Source organism: Dromiciops gliroides, chromosome 2 (assembly GCF_019393635.1).
Source record: "Dromiciops gliroides isolate mDroGli1 chromosome 2, mDroGli1.pri, whole genome shotgun sequence".
Taxonomy (NCBI): Eukaryota; Metazoa; Chordata; class Mammalia; order Microbiotheria; family Microbiotheriidae; genus Dromiciops; species Dromiciops gliroides.
In genome coordinates, this window is record NC_057862.1 from 214738797 (window position 1) to 214763254 (window position 24458).

At 35.9% G+C, this 24458-nt stretch overlaps 1 protein-coding gene across 1 annotated transcript in view; it reads left to right on the plus strand.

Annotated features, from left to right (window-relative positions):
- The window catches only part of RPS6KA5 (ribosomal protein S6 kinase A5), a 220731-nt gene that overhangs the window by 24649 nt on the left and 171624 nt on the right, over nt 1–24458 (plus strand). Inside the window, 1 exon segment of the mRNA XM_043982310.1 lies at nt 22190–22261. Within this exon segment, the coding sequence (XP_043838245.1) occupies nt 22190–22261 (72 nt within the window).

Consider the following 24458-nt stretch of genomic DNA (forward strand, 5'->3'; position numbering starts at 1 on the left):
ATCATTTAAAAGACAATCACTTGATTATATATTTAGGATATGCCATTGAGACTCATATTAGTGAAGATTTATTGATAACAGTGTCACATTATAAAATCTTCCATTTCAATGAAAATTATATAATGTGGGTAAATTATATTGATGGAACTTTTTAATGTCAGAACTAAACATGTCTACAGCCAGTAGTTAAAAATATGCTTTTAGTGCAGTTTGGATATGTTGCAAGCTTGAGAGTCACTTATATCAAGAAATATGAGTAAGGAGTTACATATACTTTTCCAAGTTGTGTTATAAGAGTAATCAGCTTTATGTAAAAAAACCCCAAAACAACAACAACAAAAACCCAGTCCGTTAAAAGAAAGGATCTTTGAAAAATTGTGTGACAAAGTGGAGACAGAGCCCAGGACACTTCACTATTATTTTGAAATATGCTGGCTTTCTAATGCCAAAGTACTTCAAAGGATATTTGAGCTGAAAGAATAAATTGCAATTTTTCTTAGTGGATAATATTAAAGATCAAGGAAGTACATTTTCTAATAAAAATTTCCTCCTGAAACTTGAATATTTGTTGGATAATTGTGAAAAACTAAGTAGTACTATATAAAGAAATGCAAGATGTTCAAATTCATACCCTGATCCAAGAAGATAAAGTGATTGCATTTATGAAAAAGTTAAAGCTTTAGACACCAAATTTATCATTTAACATTTTATTTGTTTTCTGACTTAAAAAATTTGCCCTTCAGGGGCAGCTAGGTGGCACAGTGGATAGAGCACCAGCCCTGGATTCAGGAGGACCTGAGTTCAAATCCGGCCTCAGACACTTAACACTTACTAGCTGTGTGACCCTGGGCAAGTCACTTAACCCCATTTCACTCACACACACACACACACACACACAATTTGCCCTTCAAAAATTAAATTTTAAAAATGTCTATTAGTTACTTAAATGGCTTGCAAAAACAGTTCTCTCTTTTATTTTGAAGACCTACATGCTTCTAAATATGAATAGATAAGGAACCCATTTACCAGGGACAAATATGATTATTTGGTCTTGATCTGTCTGATCAAAAGTGGTTCATAGACTTATCTTGTGGTGTTAGGTTGAATGAAACATTTGAACCTGAAAATCATTAATTTTATTTGAAAAAAAGTGCTTTGAACATTATTGTATAAGCTATTTTATGAAAATTATACAGAACTAAGTATTTTGTTTGAAAAAGGAAAGGAGCATATTACTATAAAATTTGGAAGCTACTTTATTTTAAAGTGCTTTTTCTTTTTCTTTTTTTTAAAGTATTTTTTTCTGATAAGCTTGTACAAAATATATATGCAACTAATGTATACTTTACAATTTCAGGGGCAGTATGGCAAAGTCTGAAAGAGTACTAGTCCTGAAGTTAGAATTGTGTTTGTATCTGTCACAGTACTATGTGGCTCCAGACAAGTCATTTAACCTCTCTGAGCCTTTATTTCCTCATCTATAGGATGGGAATGATAATTCTTGCACTATTTACTTCAAAGCATTACTGGGAGGAATGCACTTTGTAAATCTTCACATACTATATAAATGCAAGCTGAGTTCAGGTCATAGCTATTTCATTTACTAGTTTGTGATCTTTGGCAGATTATTTAACTGCTCTTGTACTCTTCAGCCTGGAGGTGTATTAGTTGATCTCAGAGGTCCCTGTTCAAAAATTATGTGACTGGATAATTTGTAGGATATATCATTTTTAGAAATATCTGTGGGGGCGGAGCTAAGATGACAGAGGAAAGGCTGTAACTTTCCGAGGTCTCCACACCATCCATCTACATACTCCAAATAATGTCTTAAGACAATTCTTGAAGCAGCAGAACCCACAAAAGAACAGAGTGAGATCATTTTTCCATCCAAAGATGGCTTAAAAGGGTAGCAGGGGAAGTCTGCTATACCAGGCTGAGAGGGGGCACAGCCATGCCACACAGATCCAGCCTCAGGCAGGCCACACCTCCAGAGCCTCAGAATCATCAGTGTTAGCAGCTACTTCTGGAACTCAACTCACAGATCGGTGAAAGGGTCCAGCAGCTGACCAGGGGAGATAGCAGGGATCTCTGCTGGAGCTGAGGTGGAGCATTGCTGTGTTGCCCAGGAAGCAGACTTGAGTGGTAGTGGCCCAGTCAGGGTGGGGCACAGGCATGCCAAGCTTGCTACCACAGTGAATCAGATTTCTACTTCTGGGTTAAAGAGTAAGCAGACCTGTGGTTACTTACAGAACAGAGCACAGGCCAGGTGAGCTGAGAATGTGCCTCTCATTAAATCATACCACCTGGGAACCCTTGAAGCTTGGGACAATGTTTCCTAGAAGCAGTTCCCCACTTTAAGAAGGAGTTAAAAGCCAAGAAATAGGCCGGCAAAATGAACAGGCAGAAAAAGATGTGGACCATCGAAAGTTTGTTTGGTGACAAGGTAGATCAGAAATATTTGTAGGGGCAGCTAGGTGGCACAGTGGATAAAGCCCCAGCCCTGGATTCAGGAGTTCAAATACGGCCTCAAACACTTGACATTTACTAGCTATGTGACAAAAATACAGTTCAGCATAGATAATGTTAATTTGTGGTTTTCTAAGTCAGAAGTAACAGGGTCTGTTTCTTTTTGAGTTTGACACAACTGGCCTAGAGTAATGCAATAGCCTTCTAATTGGTCCCTCTGTCTAATGTCTTCTTATACTTTATTCCCTCAATTTGCTTTGTGATAGATACAGCAACACTGGCCTACTTGCAGTTCCTTAGACATGGCCCTTTATCTCCAGTCTCTGTGCCATTCCATTGATTGTCCCTCATGCCTGAAGTGCTCTGCCCACTCACTTCTGCTTCTTAGTTTCCCTGGCTTCCCTCAAGACCTTATGACTTTCAAATCCTTTCCCAAATTATCTTCTATCTACTGTCTATATGTACATAGTTATTTTCATGTTATCTACCCCATTAGAATGTAAACTTTTAAAAGACAGGATGTTTTTTGCCTTTCTTTTGTAATAAAATAATTTCTAGCTTAACTTTGTTAACATCATTTACTTAGGATGAGCAAGTCACATAACTAGCTAGAATCTGCAAAAACAAGCTGAGATATCAACTATAGCCTGGGTGTTAACTGGTTAGTTTCTGCTATGTCTGCAAATTTATAGGTTGAGTTATCAGCTATAGTTCCAGTGTTCATCAGCTAGTTTTCTATTTTACCTGATAATCTTCCCCTTCTCTCATCTCTTCTTTGGTCTGTAAATACTGTTCTTTTATTGACTCTTTGAAATTCCATTGTTCTCATCCTGCTTATGTAACCTATATAGAGTTGCTAAAACTGCTGTGTAGGGATTGCTGATTTTTGTATGTAGTGATGCTTATGCTCTAAACAAAATACACTGGTTTCTCCATATGTCATTTATTGGTGTGATTGACAGCAGTACCTGCCAACGGATCATCAGACAATTTTCATCACATTGTAATCCATAGTGCTTGGTGTAATGCCTGTCTTGTAGCAAGGGTTTAATAAATGCTTATTAACTGATGGACTGATCCTTTAATGCTATGATTTTCATTATTCTCTACTTTTCCCTACCTAATGAAGTGCAGACACTTTAGCCTGGTATTCAGGGTAAATTTCTCAGTGCTCCTTTTTGTATACTCTGTACATCAACTAAATTATTTTATTTGCTATTTCCTTGTCATTATGCTCTTTTCTGCTTGTACATGCTATTTCTCATGGCAGAAACAGACTCTTTTTCTCCTATCTTAGGAGATTCTCATTAATGAGATCCTTTAAGGTACTACTTATTCTGTAAAGTCTTCCCTTTTTCCCCCAGGAAGAAGTGAATCCTCCCACCCTCCTGTATTCTTTCAAGCTACTCTCACCTTTTCTAACTGGTATTATAGTTATTTGTGTATCTCTCTGATTTTCCAATTCAATTATAAGCTCCTTGAGGGAAGCAGCATTTCATCTACTATAGCAGATATATAGCATTTTCATTTTTGTATTACTAATACCTAAAGCAACACTTTTTGTACATAATAGGTGCTTAACATTTATTGATTTGAATTATGTTTTTTAATTAAATTATTGTACATATCCTGCCTTATTAAACTCATTTCACTAAGGAAATAAGTATTTTTTTCCTTACTAAAAACCAATGTATTTTTCAAAGGTAGATTTAAAATTATTTCACTTAGTAACAAATCAAGAACCATTGTGATTCTTTTCCAAGTGTTTGTAGTAAATGTCTTACTCAATATAAAGGGAATTAAGTTAAAAATTTTAACGGAACTTATTTTTAATGCCTCTTTAGACAATACTTAATACTCCCCATATAACTGAACATGTTGAACCTTTGGAAAGGAGGTTGGATATGCTTTACTTCATGGCAAATAGTTTGTAACTGAGAGTTTTTTTTAAAGTTGTTTGCATTTTGAGAAATAGTAGATGTTCATAAGCTCCTTGGCCTCTGTGGTCTAGGGACAAGATGTATAGTGTCAATTAAGCATTTATTAAGAAGCTACTATGTGCCAAGCATTCTGTTAGATACTAGGAATCTGATGAAATAAATGAAATAGTCCCAGGTCAAAAAACTTAACATTCTATTGGAGGTGGGGGGGCAGCTAGGTAGCACAGTGGATAAAGCCCCAGCCCTGGATTCAGGAGTACCTGAGTTCAAATACGGCCTCAGACACTTGACACTTACTAGCTGTGTGACCGTGGGCAAGTCACTTAACCCTCATTGCTCTGCAAAAAAACAACAAAAAAACAACAAAAACCCCATTCTATTGGGGGAGGCAACATGTGCATATTAAAATACAGTCTGAAAAAAAGAAAAAGAAAAAAGAAAAAAATACAGTCCAAATTCTTTATATGATATATTGGGGATCCACCATACTATATCCATCTTTGAATGTATATTGTACTTAACCTATCTTCACTGTAATCTTCCCCATTTGCAAAATGAGAGTGACCTGATGTGATGGTTAATAACATGATGATATTTTTTCCTTTTGCAAAACCTTTTCCTTGGGAAATAGACATTTTCAGGAAACTTTGTTAACTCTTCTGAGTTTCTAAGTGTTCTGAAATAGTAAATGACTAGCTAAAAAAGTGGCTGAATGGAATTAAAGACTTTTAGTCTAGCTTCCCAGCCTTTTTGATTACATAAGTTGAATGCTAAAATCCTGTAATTTTGGAAGTGAGCCATTTTTGCACAAACTTGATACCTTAGTAAATGGAAGGAGTGGGCAGAGGCAGCCAGTTGGGGGTGGTGGGTAATATTTTCCATAGAAACCAAATCTGGGTTCTGGAAATGAGCATTATGATGAGGTTTGCCTTTTTCTTGGAGCCCTCTAGGGATGAGTAGATGGTAATGAAGTTTTGCCTACTTGTAAGAAAGTAAAATGTACCTGTTAATTCTGGGGGACTCTAAAAACTGGATGTTTCTTCAAAATGATTAGAAACCTCTGTTAAGTATTTGTGCAAAACTTTGAATTCCTCAACATGGCTGTGGAGAGGTACAAATAACTTCCTAAGCACAGTATATACTTTCCAAGGCTTGATTTAATTTGATTTAGTGTCTCCTTGAAACTTACTTTAACAAAGATTGAGTTCAGGTGCTACTAGAGATACCTTCCCCAGACCACCAAGCTGACATTGTGACAAAGCTACAGGTCTTTTTCTAAGAAATTTAGGTAGTGACCGTACCAACCTTATCTTGGTGAGAGAGTTTTTCATAATTATTATTTGAGGTGAAGAAGAACAAAGGGAACAATGGAACAATCCTTACAGTATACTTATTTTGCCTTCCTTTTCTTCTTTCTCCAAAGCCTAAGTTTCTTTGTTGATAGGAGAACGTGGTATTGGTGGAGAGAACATGATTCATGTTAGGAGAAGTGGGAAGGGTGGGACAAGACTGTGCTATGTTCTTTTTACCCTCAAGATATACTGAGCATTTAAGTTTGGTGTATATTAAACAAGTATTGTTATTGAACTATTTACCACTTGTAATGCATTGGAAAGATTCTTTCATGTGACCCTAGTGGATAGAAAATTTGGAGGAAATGGATAAAATGAACCTAGCCTTCTAGGTATTTTCTTTCTGCAAGTTTGGACAGGGAAGCTGGAATAGAGAGGTATGAATAAGAGAATAATCCAGTTAGGTGCATTCAGAGCTAGTTGAATGGCAGGCCCCAAAGAGTAGGCATTAATGATTTAATGTCAGTTGGGAAGGAATTCTCTAGTGTAATGCCTGGGGCATTTTTATAAATTATTATTTTTAAAAGATATAGATATCATGGTTATCAAATTAGCCAATGATATAAAGCCAGAAAGGACAGTTAAGACATTGAATCATGTTAGAAATCTGATAATGTTGGGCCAATTAAGTAAGATGAAATTTAATTAAGTTAAATTTAAAGTCTTATGTCGGTTCAAAAAATCAATTCCACAAATATATGTTGGGAGAACTGTTGCTGGATAACAGTTCACCTGAAAAAGAACTCAAGATTAATTAATATGGGGCAGCTAGGTGGCACAGTGGATAGAGCACCAGCCTTGGAGTCAGGAGGACCTGAGTTCAAATCCGGCCTCAGAAACTTAAAACTTACTAGTCGTGTGACCCTGGGCAAGTCACCTAAATCAAATTGCCCCCCCCAAAAGATTAATTAATATAAGTCAATGGCAAAGGTAATGTGATCTTTGGCTTGAGTAAGAAAAGCATAGGACCCAAGAATAGGAAGGAGATAGTTCTGCTATATTCTGCCCTGGTCAGACCACATTAGGAATATTGTTTTTAGTTCTATGTGCATCAGTTTAGGAAGGAATTGAGCATCCATAGGAAGTCAGCCATAATGATAGAGCCTTGAGATCATGCCATAATGAGGATTGGTTGAAGCAACTAGGGGTATATAGCCTGGATAGAAGTAGAATGGTGAGGAGGGCAAGAAGGAGAGGTTGGAAGATGACAGTTATTTTGAAGTGCTTGAGAGGTTGTTGTATGGAAGAAGACTTGCACTTGTTCAGCTTGACCTTACAGGGTAGGCTAGGATTTCTGGAAAAACAAATTGTACTTATTTGGTAACATCTTTTGAATACTTGGACCTAGCCAACCATAGAATGTTACCATGGGAAATGGTTTTTTTCTCACTAGAAAAGCAATGGCTGGAATACTTCTTGTAAGGTATAGTGTTAGTGTGGGGATTCTTGCTCAGGTACAGCTTGTACTGGACAGTTAAGTGGTACAGTGGATAGAGCACTGGCCCTGAAGTTGGGAGGATCTGAGTTTAAATCTCACTTCAGACTTACTAGCTGTGTGACCCTGGGCAAGTCACTTATCATCAATTGCCTTAAAACATCTGGGGCCATCTCTAGTCACACTGATATATATATATATATATATATATATCTTGCTACTGGACCCAGATAGCACCATAGGAGAGAGTGAGGTTGGTGACTCTGCACAGCCCTCCCTCAATTAAATTCAAGTCATTGCAAGTCATGACATCACTTTGGTGTCATGGTCCTCTTCAAGAATGAAGGACAGGGGCAGCTAGGTGGCGCAGTGGATAGAGCATTGGCCCTGGAGTTAGGAGGACCTGAGTTCAAATCCGGATTCAGACATTTAACACTTACTAGCTGTGTGACCCTGGGCAAGTCACTTAACCCCAATTGCCTCACCAAAAATAAAAAGAATGGGGGCAGCTAGATGGCGCAGTGAATAGAGCACCGGCCCCGGAGTCAGGAGTACCTGAGTTCAAATCCGGCCTCAAACACTTAACACTTACTAGCTGTGTGACCCTGGACAAGTCACTTAACCCCAACTGCCTCACTAAAAAAAAAAAAATAAAATAAAATAAAAAGAATGAAGGACAAAAACAACTACAACAAAAACAACAGGTTGTATTAGATGACTTCTCACTTTCCTCCTAACTTTTAGGTTCTGTGACCTTGTAAAAGTTTGCAGGCAAAGGAACAAGTTATCACAGAGTGATGTTTGAATGAAGGCAGTTATGTCTATGATAATGAAACCAAATTAGCAGTGTAACTATATGCATTTTTTAAAAAATAAAAAGAAAGGGTGTTAATAAAATACATTCTCAAAATAAGTGTAGTGGTGACAATAGCTTTTGAGGTGAAAAAAATGAAGCTAGTGCCTAGGAAAAACAAAGCTTTGATGTATTTTTTCACATTAAGCTGAAATCTGATGCTCAAAATGTTACTTTTGACTTTTAATGTATTCTATTTAAAATTTTGTACCTTATATTAAATGTGTGGTTTTTTTCTTGAACACCTACTGACAAGTAGCAAAAGCACTGAGGTAACACTTAGGAAGCTGAAAAGTTTGCCTTGCCAATAATGGCTTAAAAATTTTTTTTAATGTCTTATTTTTTTCTTGATCTAGATCTGTGATTTCATTGGTCTAGGGACCTATGATTGGGAAACACCTTCTGGTGCAGATCAGCTATAACTTAGAGTTCTAGAGAGTTGTGTACTCCATGTAAGAGACTTGCCCAGTGTCAAATAGTTATTATGTGTCAGAAGCTGGATTTGAATCCAAGGCTTCCTGACTCCAAAAATGGCCCTCTGTCTAATATGCCATAATGTCTTTTTATATTTTAACTTGACAATCTTAACCTAACTTGTTAATTAATAGCATGTATTTTGATTACATGTAAAACCATATGTTGCCAATTATCCACTGGACATACTGAACTATAATTTCCATAGGCATCTAAAATTCGGCATTTCTAAAACAAAATTAATTGTTTTCTCCCCCAAACCCATCTATCATCTGAAATTACCTATTGTTGTCACAGACTTGACCATCCTTCCAGTGATCCTAGGTTTGCAACTTTTTTGTGTCATCCATAACTCCTCATGCTCAATCACTCCAAATATCCTATCAGTTGCCAAATCTTGTTTCTATCTCTACAATATCTCCTACAAACTTTTAACAGTACAGCTACCACCCTAAATTCAGACCTTTATCACCTCTTATTTGGATGGTTGCATTAAGCTCCTAATGGATTTCCCTTCAAGTCTGTCCTCACCCCGATCAATCTTCTACACAATGGAATCTTCTACATTGGCACACATTGCCAAAATGATTTTCTTAGAGTCTGGGTTCAACCATGTCACTACCTTACTTAGTAAACTATAGTGACTTCTCATTACCCCTAAGATCCCAAATACAAATTTTACAGTTTGATATATTTAGAGATCTCCCCACCTTGCTCCATCCTACCTATTCAACCTCATTACACATTAATCCCTTCCATGAAATCCAAGGTTCAGCCATACTGATAACTTATTTATTATTGTTGTTGTTATTGCTATCTTGCATGAAGCCTTTCCTTCTTTGCTCCACTGGTCTGTCTTCTTTCTAAGGTTACCTTGTATCTGATTTGTATGTCTTTTTAATATACTTTATATGCATGCTTTTTCTCATCCTTTAGAATGTAAGTTCCTTGAGGATTTAGACAGTTTCACTTTTGTTTTTGTATTCCCCTCATCTCATACAGTGCTTTACATAGTAGGTACTAAATAAATGCTCTTCAACTTATTTTTTAAATGCTTCCACAAAGTTCTAGTCCAATATCTCACTGTGTTATGGAAGTTGCCATGGGGTCTTGCATGTTATGTCAGCATGTTTTAAGTTTTGGCAGGTTCTGCCACATTGCAAAGGTTTCAAGTATAGCCTTTCCTTCTGAGGACTAGCTTTAGTTAAGTACAGGGAGATTTATCACCAGATCACTTGGTAATGAATTCTTTAACCAAAGCAACCTCCAAAACAAAGAAAAATACAAAATGCCCTTCAAATTGTGGTGTTTCTCTTCACTTTCTGCAGTGATGATGGCAGAGTTATAGAAAGGGGGCCAGAATGCTAAGAATCATATCATTATGTGACTAAACTTTAACAGTTAGCTTCTAAGATCCTTTTCTTTATTTCCAAAAAATTGTCAGGGAAAATTGCCCTGATATTCTAGAAGCAGATGGTAAAATAGACATTGAAAGAATCCATTGATCACCTCCTGAAAGAGATACAAAAATGAAAAGTTCCAAAAATATTATAGCCAAATTCCAGAGCTCCCAGGTCAAGGAGAAAATACTGCAAGCAGCCAGAAAGAAACAATTCAAGTGTTGTGGAGCCACAGTCAGGATAACACAAGATCTTGCAGCTTTTGCATTAAAAGATCAGAGGGCTTAGAATATATTATTCCAGAGAGCAAAGGAACTGGGATTACAACCAAGAATGACCTACCCAGAAAAACTTTCCTTCAGAGGAAAAAAATGGAAATTCAATGAAAGAGAGGACTTTTGGGTATTCTTGATGAAAAGACCTGAGCTGAATAGAAAATTTGACTTTCAAAAACAAGACCCTAGAGAAACATAAAAAGGTGAACAGGAAAAGGAAATCATATGGGATATTAAAAGATTAAACTGTTTACATTCCTACATGGGAAGATGATAATTGTCACTTATAAGAACTTTCTCATTATTAGGGTAGCTGGGTGAAGTATATTTAGACAGAAGGCACAGGTGTGAGTTGAATATGAAGGGATGATGTCTTTAAAAAATAAAATTAAAGGGTGAGGGGAGTGCACTATGAGAAAGAGAAAGTATCTCACATAAAAGAAACAAAAAAGAGTTTATACAGTGGAGGGGAAGATGAGGGAGGTGCTGGGGAATGAGTGAACCTTACTCAAAAGAATTGACTCAAAGAGGGAATAACATACAAACTCAATTGGGTATAGTAATCTATCTTACCCTGCAGGAAAGTAGGAGGGGAAGGGGCTAGGGCGGGGGGGTGGTGGTGAAAGAAAAGGGAGGGCAGATTTTGGGAAGGGGAGGCAGTCAGAAGCAAAACACTGGGGGCAGCTAGGTGGCGCAGTGGATAGATCACTGGCCCTGGATTCAGGAGGACCTGAGTTCAAATCTGGCCTCAGACACTTAACACTTACTAGCTGTGTGACCCTAGGCAAGTCACGTAACCCCAATTACCTCACCAAAAAAAAAGAATCAAAACACTTTTGAGGAGGGGTAGGGTAAATGAAGATAGAAAATAGAGTAAATGTCATGGAGAGAGAATAGGAGGGAGGGAAATACAGTTAGCAGTAGTAACTGTGAAAAAAATTTGAAGCAAGTTTGTCTGACAGGCCCCATTTCTCAAACACATAGATAACTGAGTCAAATTTGTTAAAATAAGAGTAATTTCCCAGTTGATAGATGATCAAAAGATATGGAGTTTTCAGATGAAATAATCAAAGCTACCTATAGTCATATGAAAAAAAATGTTCTAACTCACTATTGATTGGAGAGATACAGGTCAAAACAATTCATACCTATTGGATTGGATAATAAGACAGCAGAGGAAAATGACAAATGTTGTAGGGAACATGGGGGAAATGAAACATTAATACACTCTTGGTAAAGTTATAAACTGATCGAAACATTCTGTAAAGCAATTTGGAACTATGGCCAAAGAGCTCTAAAACCATGCATACTTTTTGACCTAGTAATGCCACTAATTGGTTGGTATCCAAAAAGAGATATTTTTTTTAAAGTTGATTCGAAATTGAGGAGATGCCCATCAATTGGGGAATGGCTGAACAAATTGTGGAATGAGATTATGATGGAATACTGTTGTGCTATAAGAAATGTTGAGTAGGATGCTATCAGAAAAACTTAAATGAGCTGATGCAAAGTGAAATGTACTGTATACAAAATAACAGCAATATTATAAGATGATCAATGCATTGTTGGTGGAGCTGTGAACTGATCCAACCATTCTGGAGAGCAATTTGGAATTATGCCCAAAGGGCTATAAAGCTGTGCATACACATTGACCCAGCAATACCACTATTGGGTCTTTTCCCCAAAGAGATCATAAAAAAGGGAAAAGGACCTACATGTACAAAAATGTTTATAGCTGCTCTTTTTTGTGGTGGCAAGGAATTGGAAATTGAAGGGCTGCCCATCAATTGGGGAATGGCTGAACAAGTTGTGGTTTATGAATGTAATGGAATTCTATTGTGCTGTAAGAAATGATGAGCAGGCAGATTTCAGAGAAACCTGGAAGGACTTGCATGAACTGATGATGGGTGAGATGAGCAGAACCAGAAGAACATTGTGCAAAGTATCATAAACATTATGTGTTGATCAACTATGATAGACTTGATTCTTCTCAGCAATACAATGGTATAAGATAGTTCCAAAGGACTCATGATGGAAAAAGCTCTCCAAATCCAGGAAAACAAAAACAACTGTGGAATATGGATGCAGATTGAACCATACTATTTCTTTTTTTTTTTTTTTGGTGAGGCAATTGGGGTTAAGTGACTTGCCTAAGGTCATACTATTTCTTTTGTTTTTGGTGCTGTTTTTCTTTTTTGAGGTTTTTTCCTTTTTCCTCTGATTCTTCTCTTAAAATATGACTAATGCAGAAATATGTTTAGTGTTATTGTACATATACAACCTATATCAGATTACTTGCTGTCTTGGGGAGGGGAAGGAGGGAGAAAAATTGGAAACTAGAAATCTTATAAAAACAAATGTTGAAAACTATCTCTACATGTAACTGGAAAATAATAAAATACTTTTATAATTAAAAATATATTATATGACGATCAGCTATGAATGGTTGAGCTATTTTCAGAAATACAGTGATCCAAGACAACTCTGAAGAACTTAGGAAAAATGTGGTCCATCTCCAGGGAAAGAACTGATGGTGTCTGAATACAGATTGAAGCATATTTTCTTTAGTTCCTTTTTCTTAAGGTGTTTTTTTTTTGTCAGTTTTCTTTCACAACCTGGCTAAGGTGGAAATGTTTTGCATGACTACACATATGTAACTTATATTAAATTGTTTGTATTCTTAATGGGGTATGGAGAGGGAGGGAGGAAGAGAATTTGGAACACAGAGTTTTAAAAATTGATATTAAAATGGTTTTTACATGTAATTTGGGGAAAAATAAAATTCTAAAGAAAAAAGACAGTTTTCAAAAGAGCAAAAAAATTTTCTTCAAAGGACAAATGATCGCAATGGAAGAAAGAAATGAGAAGAATATAAAGCCTTACTGAATAAACTCCTTGAAAATTGGATTTGGCCAAATGGAAGCAAATGATTCTGTGAAACATCAAGAAATAATAAAACAAAGTTAAAAGCCTAGAAAAATAGAAGAAAATGTGAATATTTCATAGGAAAAAAAACTGACCTGGGAAACTAATTGAGGAGAGATAATTTAAGAATCATTAAGAAGTTATGAACAAAAAAAGAGCCTAGGCATCATATTTCCAAAAAAATAATAAAAGAAAACTTCCTAATTGTCTTAGAATCAGAGGGCAAAGTATAAATGGAAAAAATTCACTGTTCACCTCCTGAAAGAAACCCCAAAATGAGAACTCTCAGGAATATCATATATAAAATCCAAAGCTCTCAGGTGAAGGGAAAAAATACCTGTAAGCAGCCGGAAAGAAAGAATTCAAGTACCAGGGAGCCACAGTCAGGTTCACACTAAGAGAGTTTGGGATAATGATATTTCAGAAGGCAAAGGATATGGACTTGGAATCAAGAACAACCTATGAATGGGGTAGGTAGGTGGCACAGTGGATAGAACACCGGCCCTGGATTTAGGAGGACCTGAGTTCAAATTCGACCTCAGACACTTAACACTTACTAGCTGTGTGACCCTGGGCAAATCACTTAACCGCAATTGCCTCACCAAAAAACAAAACAAACAAAAAAAACCAAAAAGAGTAACCTATGGGAAAAAACTGAATATAGTACTACAGGAGAAGAAATGGATATTTCATCAAAAAGAGAAATTCCAAACATTCCTAATGAAAGTACAAAATTTGACAGAAACATAGGAAGCATAAAAAGGTAAACATGAGTGAGAAGTCATAAAGGACTAAATAAGATTGAAATGTTTATATTTTTATAGGGCAAAATGATACATATAACCTCTTGTAACTTTATCATCGCCCGGCATCATAGAAAGAGTCTAATTCTAAGGTTTGAGTGTGATTCCATTATTTTAAATCATCTTAAGAGAAGAATAGAAAAGAAGGGAAGAAGAATGCACTTTGAGGAGAGGAAGAGTGGAGAAAATTATCTTCCATAAATGAGGTGCTCAAGGAGGTGTTTATGCACCTGCAACAGAGAGGGGGGGGGAGTGGAAAACACTTGAATTTTATTCTCATATGAACTAGTTAAAGGAATCAAGAGTATACAAACACACATAACTCAGTACAGAAAATTCATCTTACCTAGTAGGGGGAAGTAGGACAGAAAAAGGTTATGGGAAAGGAAGTGGGGAGAAGTAGGGTAGATTAAGGCAGGCCATGATCAAAAGTCAAATAGATTTTTGAAAAGGGCAAGTAAAAAAAAAGAGAGAAGGTTATATGGAAGAGAATAGGATGGAGGGAAATATACATTTATCAGTCATAATTGTGATTGGAAATGGGATTAACTCACCCACAAAACAGAAGAGGATAGCAGAGTGGATTAGAAACCAGCATCCAATACTATGTTCCTTACAAGAAACACACTTGAAAACAAAAGACACACACAAAGTTAAAATAAAGGATTGGAGGAGAATTACATACTTTAGCTATAACAAAAAAAGGCAGGGGTGACAATCATGATCAGAGACAAAGCAAAAGCAAAAATAGACCTAATTAAAAGAAATAATTGGGGGCAGCTAGGTGGCACAGTGGATACAGTACTGGCCCTGGATTCAAGAGGACCTGAGTTCAAATCCGGCCTCAGACACTTGACACTAACTAGCTGTGTGACCCTGGGCAAGTCGCTTAACCCTCATTGCCCACAAAATTTTTAATTAAATTTTAAAAAGGGGGAGGGGGCAGCTAGGTGGCACAGTGGATAAAGCACTGGCCCTGGATTCAGGAGGACCTGACACTTGACACTTACTAGCTGTATGACCCTGGGCAAGTCACTTAACCCTCATTGCCCTGCAAAAAAAAAAGAGAGAGAGAGAGAGAGAGAGATAATCATGGAAACTACACTTATACATCAAATGTCTTGTCATCAGTTATAGGAAGAAATAGTAAAATTATAATACCAGGAAACTTCACTTTACCCCTCTTAGACATAGATAAATCTAACCTTAAAAAAAAAACAAGAGAAGTTGAGGAGAAGAATAGAATTTAGGGAAATTAGATATGATAGACCTCTGGAGAATATTAAATGGAAATAGGGGTATACCTATTTTTCTCACTTGTGCATGGCACCACCAAAATTCATCATGTGTTAGGACCCCAAAACCTTACAAAGAAATGCAGAAAGGTAGAAATACTAAATGCAATGAAAATTACATTTAATAAATGACCTTTGAAGGAAAGACAAAACAATAATTGGTAACTAAATATCTTAATCTTACAGAATGGATAGGCCAAAGAACGAGTTATAGAATCAGTCGATAATTTCATTAAAGATGACAACCATGAGACAATATACCAAAATTGTGGGATGTACTCAAAGCAGTACATATGGGAAATTTTATATCTCTAAACACATCAATAAAAACAAGAAAGAGCAGATCAATGAATTGGGCATGCAACTAAAAAAAAATTTTAAGAACTCCAATTAATAGAAATCTCCCAAAATCAGAGGAAAGATTAATAAAATTTAAAGTAGAAAAAGCCATTGAAATATTAAATAAAACTAGGACTTTGGGTGGGGAGTGTGGAGGAGAAACAGAATAAATAATCCATTTGCTAATTTGATTTAAGAAAAAAAAATTGCCAGTATCAAAAATGAAAAGGGTAACTACATAACCAGTGAAGAAGAAATAAGAGCAATTATTAGGAGCTATTTTGCCCAAGTATATGCCAATAAAACTGACATTCTAGATGCAATGGATCTATATTTAGAAATATACAAGTTGTCCAAATTAGTAAAATAAGCAATAGAATACTTAAATAATCCTATCTAAGAAAAATGAAATTGAACAAGCCATAAATGAACTCCTGAAGAAAAATCCCCAAGACCAGATGGGTTTACAATTGAATTCTACCAAACATTTAAATAAATCATTTCAATACTATAGAAACTGTTTGAAAAAAAATAGGTTAAAAAGGGGTCCCATCAGATTATTTCTGTCACAAATGTACTTTTGATACCTAAACCAGTGAGAGTCAAAACAGGAGGAAAACTATAGACCAACTTCCCTAATGACTATTAATGCAAAAATTTTAAATACAATACTGTTAAGGAATGGTAGCTTAAAAAATTTACAAGAAGGTATCTATTCCCATATGGAAAAATGCTCTAAATCTCTAATGATTAGAGAGATGCAAATTAAAACAACTCTGAGGTACCACCTGACACCTATCAGATTGACTAAAATGACAAAAAAGGAAAATAATAAATGTTGGAGAAGCTGTGGGAAAATTGGAACACTAATCCATTGTTGGTGGAGCTGTGAACTGATCCAACCATTCTGGAGAGGAATTTGGAATTATGCCCAAAGGGCGATAAAGCTATGCATACCCTTTGACCCAGCAATACCACTTTTGGGTCTTTTTCCCAAAGAAATCATGGAAAGGGGAAAGGGACCCACATGTACAAAAATATTTATAGCTGCTCTTTACGTGGTAGCAAGGAATTGGAAGTTGAGGGGGTGCCCATCAATTGGGGAATGGCTGGACAAGTTGTGGTATATGAATACAATGGAATACTATTGTGCTGTAAGAAATGATGAGCAGGAGGAGTTCAGAGAAACCTGGAGGGTCTTGCGTGAGCTGATGATGAGTGAGATGAGCAGAACCAGAAGAACATTGTACACAGTATCATCAACATTGAATGTTGATCTACTGTGATGGACTATATTCTTCTCACCAATGCAATGGCACAGAAGAGTTCCAGGGAACTCGTGATGGAAGAGGATCTCCAAATCCAAGGGAAAAAAAACACAAAAAACTGCGGAGTATAGATGCTGAATGAACCATACTATTTCTTTTGTTTTTGATGCTGTTGTTTTTTTCTATTTTGAGGTTTTTCATCATTGCTCTGAGTTTTTCTCTTATAACATGACTAATGCAGAAATAGGATTAATGTTATTATGTGTATATATAGACATATAGATAGATATATAGATAGATATAACCTATATCAGATTACCTGCTGTCTGGGGGAGGGGGGAGGGAGGGGAGGGAGGGAGAAAAATCTGAAATTGTAAAGCTTGTATAAACAAAAGTCGAGAACTATATTTACATGTAACGAAATAAAATAAAATACTTTATTAATGAAAAAAATTTACAAGATTAGCATTGATGAAAGGAAACAAAGCTATCACTTTTTGCAGGTGATATGATGGTTTACTTAGGCAATTAAGCTAGTTGAAATAATGAATAATTTCAGCAAAATTGCAGAATATAAAATAAACTCATCCAAAACATCTATGTTTCTGTTTACCACCATCAAGTAGAGATAAATTCCATTTAAAATAAACCTCTTCAGATAATATAAAATAAGTGGGAGTCTACATGCCAAGACACACAGAAGAACTTTATAAACACAAATTACAAAGTAGTCTTTACACAAATAAAGGAGATCTAAATAATTGGAGAAATATTAATTGTTTGTGGGCAAGTCAAGGCTATAATGCCTTGTTTTTATTATAATATAAATATGACCATACCACCTAAATCAGTTTACATATTCAGTTCCCTACCACTCCAGTTGCCAAAAAGACTACTTTATAAAGCTATAAAAAATAATAACTAAATTCATATGGAGGAACAAAAGGTCAGGAGTATCAAGAGAATAAAAAAAATGGAAAGGAAATGGACCTACCAGTACTTGATGTCATACTCTACTACAAAGTGATAATTGTAAAAACAGTTTTTATTGGGCAAGAAATATTAGGCACACAGTAAACAAAAGCATATGAGCACAATAAACTAGTATTTGATAAACTCAAAAGATGCCCACTACTAGGGCAAGAACTCACTATTTAACAAAACTGTTGGGAAAACTGGAAAACAGTCTAGCAGAAACATGTAGACCAACATCTCACAACATACACTAAGATAAGCACTAAATTGATACACAATTTAGACCAAAAAACATGGTATCATAAATAAAATAGGGGAGCATGGAAGAAATTACCTGTCAGATCTATGGCTAGAGGAAGGGTTCATGACCAAACAAAATAAATGTTTATTGACTGACTGACCAAATGATATAGAGAAATAAAATGATAATTTTGATTACATAAAATTAAAGGTTTTGTACAAAGAAAATGAATGCAACTAAAGTTAGAAGAGAAACAGGAAATTGGGAGCAATTTTTTGCAATGTTTCTCTGATAAAGATCTCATTTCCAAGATATACAGTGAACAGAGTCTAATATTTAAGAATAAGAGCCATTCTCTAATTAGTAAATGATCAAAGGATATGAATAGGTAATTTTCTTTTTTTTTTTTTTGTGAGGCAATTGGAGTTAAGTGACTTGCCCAGGGTCACACAGCTAGTAAATGTTAAGTGTCTGAGGCCGGATTTGAACTCAGGTACTCCTAACTCCAGGGCCGGTGCTCTATCCACTGTGCTACCTAGCTGCCCCTGAATAGGTAATTTTCAAAGGAAGAAATCTATGTTAAAATAACTTTGAAGTAGCAGCTCACACCCATCATATTGGTTGTGGTGGTTGTTGAGCTTTCATTTTCATGTTTTTTTTTTGTTGTTTGCTTTTTTCAAGACAGTGAGGGTTAAGTGACTTGCCCAGGGTCACACAGCTAGTAAGTGTCAAGTGTCTGAGACCACATTTGAACTCAGGTTCTCCTGAATCCAAGGCTGGTGCTTTATCTACTGTGCCACCTAGCTGCCCCATAGCTTTCATTTTCAAAGAGAACCAGTGGCATCACAGGGTGATGAACTTACATATGAATTATATTTAAGTGAAACAGTTATACAAAGTTGTCAGCCTTATTCTTTCTTCCAGAGTCATCAAAGTCCAGTGGCAAGGCAAAAGGCAAGATGACAAGATGACTGATGATGACCCAGGATACAGGGGGATGACCTTAGCTTTTTTGATGCCTGACTAAGCCCTAAGTGCTCCACAGTGCCTGCTTCAGCTGCCTTCATGGCCATTGGAACAAACTGTTCTCATCCACTCATTCCACTGTGGGGGAAGTCTTCATGTGCTTGGGGTAGATATCTCCCCAACTCACTGATGAGTTTGAGGGCCTGTGAGGTTACCCTCAATCTGGTTTAACCCATCTGTTGAGATAGTTTACCAGAGTGTGGCTGCTATACATGCTACTATTGGGTAGCACAGTGGATGAAGTACCAGCCTTGGAATCAGGAGGACCTAAGTTCAAATCCAGCCTCAGCTACTTTTTAGCGGTGTGACCCTGAGCAAGTCGCTTAATGCTCTTTGCCTTAGTTTCCTCATCTGTAAAATGAGCTGGAGAAGGAAATGGCAAATCACTCTAGTACTTTTTGGGGAGGGGGGTTAGCAGTTGGGGTTAAGTGACTTGCCCAGGGTCACACAGCTAGTAAGTGTCAAGTGTCTGAGGCCAGATTTGAACTCAGGTCCTCCTGAATTCAGGGCCGGTGCTTTATCCACTGTGCTACCTAGCTGCCCCAACTCTAGTATTTTTGCCAAGAAAATCCCAAATGGGGTCACAAAGAGTCAGACATGACTAACCAAAAAACCCCAACAAAACTCAGATTGGTAATATTCACAGAAGTGGAAAATTACTACCCAGACTGCTGAGGAAAAACAGGTACACTACGGCACTGTTAGTAGAATTGTAAACCAATTCAACCATTATAGAAAGAAATTTGGAACTGTGTCCTCCAAACTATTGAACTGTGCGTACCTTTTTACCCAGCAATACTGCTACTAGGAATATACTCCCAAAGAAATTAAAGAAAGAGGAAAAGGACCTATATGTGCAAAAATATTTATGACAGCTTTTTTTTTTTTTTTTGTAGTAGCAAAGATTCAGAAACTGAGGGATGCTTGTCTTTGTTGGTGCTAAGTAGCTGATATATTTTGCCATTATTATTTCCTTATGTTCTTCATAGATGTGAGTAGTAATATAGACATGCTGATTTTTTTTGTGAGTTTATCTTATGTCCTGCTCCTTTTCTGAAGACATTTCTTACCTCAGTTTAATTTTTTGTTGTTGGCTAGCTGGAATTTTCTGGTTACAATTGTATATTAGCATGGACATTCCTAGAGTATGTCGGTAACTTAAGACTATGTGTGTATGTATATATATATATGTATGTATGTATGTATGTATATATGTATGTATGTATGTATATATGCACATATATGTATATAAGATCTATGTATATGTTATTTGACCTAAATTTTTTTTTTTAGTGAGGCAATTGGGGTTAAGTGACTTGCCCAGGGTCACACAGCTAGTAAGTGTTAAGTGTCTGAGGCCGGATTTGAACTCAGGTCCTCTTGAATCCAGGGCCAGTGCTATATCTACTGAGCCATCTAGCAGCCCCAAGGGTTTTTTAAAAACAGAATTTCACTAGCCATCATTTTAGAGTTATCTTGATGTCTAGTAAACTTCTGAGGTTTTTTTCAGTTATAAATCTATGATCCTATAAACCCCTAGACAGGAAAGCTATGTGCTCTGCACACAGTGCAGTCTCAATAACTATACTTGTTTTCTGCCCAACAAAGCATATGTTAGCAGCTGAACTATGCAAAGCCACTTAAGAACTAGTTTTTCCTTAAAAGACATAGTTTTGAGAACTTTTCTGAGAACATAGTTTTTGGAACATTTAGGATCAAATGCTTTGTTAAAATTAATTTATAGTTATAGGAACTAATTAATAGTTATGTAGGCATAGATGGAGACATCTGTAGGAGTTAGGAATTTATTAATAGTTATAGGAATATGTTATTGTTACAACATGACTAACGTGAAAATATGTTTAACATGATTGCATATATGTGTGTGTTTGTGTATCTCCTCTATCAGATTGCTTGCCATCTTTGGGGGGTGGTATCAAAATCTTATAAAAAATGAATGTTGAAAACTATCTTTACGTGTAATTAGAAAAATAAAATTCTGTTTACTAGGGAAAAAAAAAGAAAACATAAGTTGCAGAGAAAGGTGTCAACATGCAATGGTAGCGTAAGTTTCTCACTCTAACCCAATGAAGTCACAGATTCAGTGCAGAGAAAAATAGCAGCAGAGTGTGCATATACATAAATTTAGCAAAATATAGAATGATATACGATACAAGTAAAAAGAGAAATCCAGGACTGATACTTTAAAAAATGTATACCAGAAAATATATTTTCTCATGACGTAGGCTGGTATTATAATGAAGGTTTAGCACCACGCAAAAACATAGTTATAGGAAACTTTTAGCAGGTTTGTGTGGTTTTTTGGTTTGTTTGTTTGGTTAGTTCTGGTTTGTTTGTTGTTGTTGGGGTTTTTTTGGTGAGGCAGTTGAGGTTAAGTGACTTGCCCAGGGTCACACAGCTAGTAAGTGTTAAGTGTCTGAAGTCAAATTTGAACTCAGGTCCTCCTGACTCCAGGGCTGCTGCTCTATCCACTGCGCCATCTAGCTGCCCCGGTTTGTGGTTTTTTTTTTTTTTTAATAGAACATTTGACTGGATCACGGTGTTTAAGAACAGCAATAACGTGCAATGAGACTGAAGAAGTACCCTCTATTCTCTGAGACTTCTCCCTCCTATTTAAACGATTTAAGTCTAGCAAGTCTGAAGTAGCAAGAAATATTTTAAAAGTACTTATCCAAAATAAGTGAGTTCATATAGGTTATTTTTAAAATAGTCTTTAGTGCCTTTTTTCATAGGATTTTAGAAACTGAAAAGGACCTTAGAGATCACATAGTTCAACTCTGGCATAATTTTACAATTAAAGAAATGAAATCCCATCATTAACATGTCACAAATTAAATAACTTGTTAAGGTCACACAGCAAATTATTAGTAAAATTGGGACTAGAATTTAGGAATCCTAGTCCAGTGTCTTATTTATTTTTGTATTTACCCCTATGTTAAAATACATTTTAAAATATTTAAAAGTTTCAGATAAGAGTAACCAGTTTAAATGTTTTTATGTATTTATGTTAAAATCAACAGACTTTTGATATCTGGTTGTTAAAAGCTTAATTTGCTAAATCAAGATTTTTAACATTTTTTTTTCTTGATTTTATATTTTAGCTAATTTAACAGGACATGCGGAGAAAGTGGGAATTGAAAATTTTGAACTTCTCAAGGTTCTAGGAACGGGAGGTAAGATTTTTAGGTTGCTTTTTCAGAATGATACTTTTTTGTATATATTTTTCCTGCATTAGATAGCCAAGTTATCAATGAATAGACATTTATTAAGTTTCTGGTAGGTTCCAGGGACTTTTCTAGTCATTGGGGATAATAGTACAAAAAAATGAAACAATCCCTACTGTCAAGAAGTTTACATTGAAACAGGAGAGACAAGAAAAACATAGCTGTATATACAGAATAAATATAAATAAACACAAAGTAGTTTGTAAAGAGAGCACTGGGAATTGTAGAGGGTAGGCTTCATATAGATGATTGTGTTTAACAATGAGTCTTGAAGGAAGAGAGATATTCTATAAGGAAGGTGTACATGGTGGATGGCCAGTGCAAAGGCATTGATGGAGACATGAAATTGAGTATTTTTTTATGAGGAACCCATGTTCCTTCTCTCTAGAAGGACACTGCCTGGATCTCAGTGTGTATAGTTTTGTTTTGGTGCGTTTTTTTTTTTCCTAAATGCTTTAAGTCTAGGAACTTCTGAGATAACAAGGAATATTTAAAGCATTAATGCAAAAGTATTTTTTGTGGATGCATTAAAAAAAATTTTACCTTATATATACAAAAAAGAGCACATATATACAACATAACACGGAAAGAGAATTGTGAATCTCCATTTCATGCTGCTTATTTTTTAAAGCATATAGTAAATTCCATATATTACTTTTTAAAATGTCCTGCTTGCAGGTCAGCTAGGTGGTGCAGTGGATAGAGCACCAGCTCTGGATTTAGGAGAACCTGAGTTCAAATTTGGCCTCAGACACTTGATACTTACTAGCTGTGTAACCCTGGGCATGTCACTTAATCCTCATTGCCCTGCCCCCCCCCCCAAAGTCCTACTTGTCTTTGCTTCCTTCTGACTTTCTTAATATTCTCTTCTGTGTATTTTTATAAGTGTTTCAGTGGCCTTCTCTTAGTTTTTTTTAAATCAGTATTGATAACTTTCCTTCTCCCCGAATGTCAAGAGAAAGAGAAGAAAAAACCCTTACAACAAATAAACATAGTTAAGCAAAACAAATTTACATAGTAGCCGTGTCCCAGAATATGACTCTTTATAGATTTTGTCTCTCTAATTTCTCTGTTAGTGAGGGGTAACATGTTTCATCATAGGTCATTGCATTGATGAGAGTTCTTAAGTCTTTCAAAGTTGTTTTTCTTTATAATCTTGTTTTCCTTATATAAATTGTTTTCCTGATTCTCATCTCTTCGCTTTTTTGGGGGGTGGAGGGTAGGACAATGAGGGTTAAGTGATTTGTCCAGGGTCACACAGCTAATAAGCGTCATAGTATTTATGTAAATATAAGATAATTAAAATAATTTAAAATATAATAATTAATAATAAATAAAAGTGCTCCATTACATATATCTGAATTTAATTCATATATTTAATGGCTAGATAAGGTAAGAACTTTTAAACAATAAATATAATGAAGGCTAAATTTATATTAAAAATTTTAACTATTTATCTTTATTTTTTCCTCAGCAAACATTTATTTTATTTTCCATTTACATGTAAGGGTAGTTTTCAACATTTATTTTCATAAGATTTAGAGTTCCAAATTTTTCTCCCTCCCTCCCTCCCTTTCCTCCCCCCTCCACAAGATCACAATCAGGTTATATATGTACAATCCACAAGTGTTCTTTTTATCAGTTTTTTCTATAGCAGTGCATACATAGTATGCTTCCTCATTAGTTCCTTGGGATTGTCTTGGATCATTGCACTGCTGAGAGTAGCTAAGTCATTCACAATTACTCATTGAACAATACTGCTGTCACTGTGCACAATGTCCTCTCAGCTCTGCTCACTTCACCATACATCGATGTTCATTAGTCTTTCAAGGTTTTTTGGGGATCATCCTGTTTGTCATTTCCTGTAAGTCCATTCCACTACAATCATATAACATAGCTTTTTTCATCATTCCTCAACTGATGGACATTCCGTCGATTCTCAATTCTTAGCCTCCACCAAGAGTTGCTATAAATATTTTTTGTACAGCTTTTCTGATGAGTGTAAAATTCATTTACTGCCCTGCTCCTCTCCCATCTCTTCCATCACTCCATAAGCCTTTTCCTGTTACTTTCATGTAGGCCTTCTAGACCACAAAACTTGGTGGTGTCCATTTTTTCTGTTTTTCATCCCCTTTATTTAATTCCT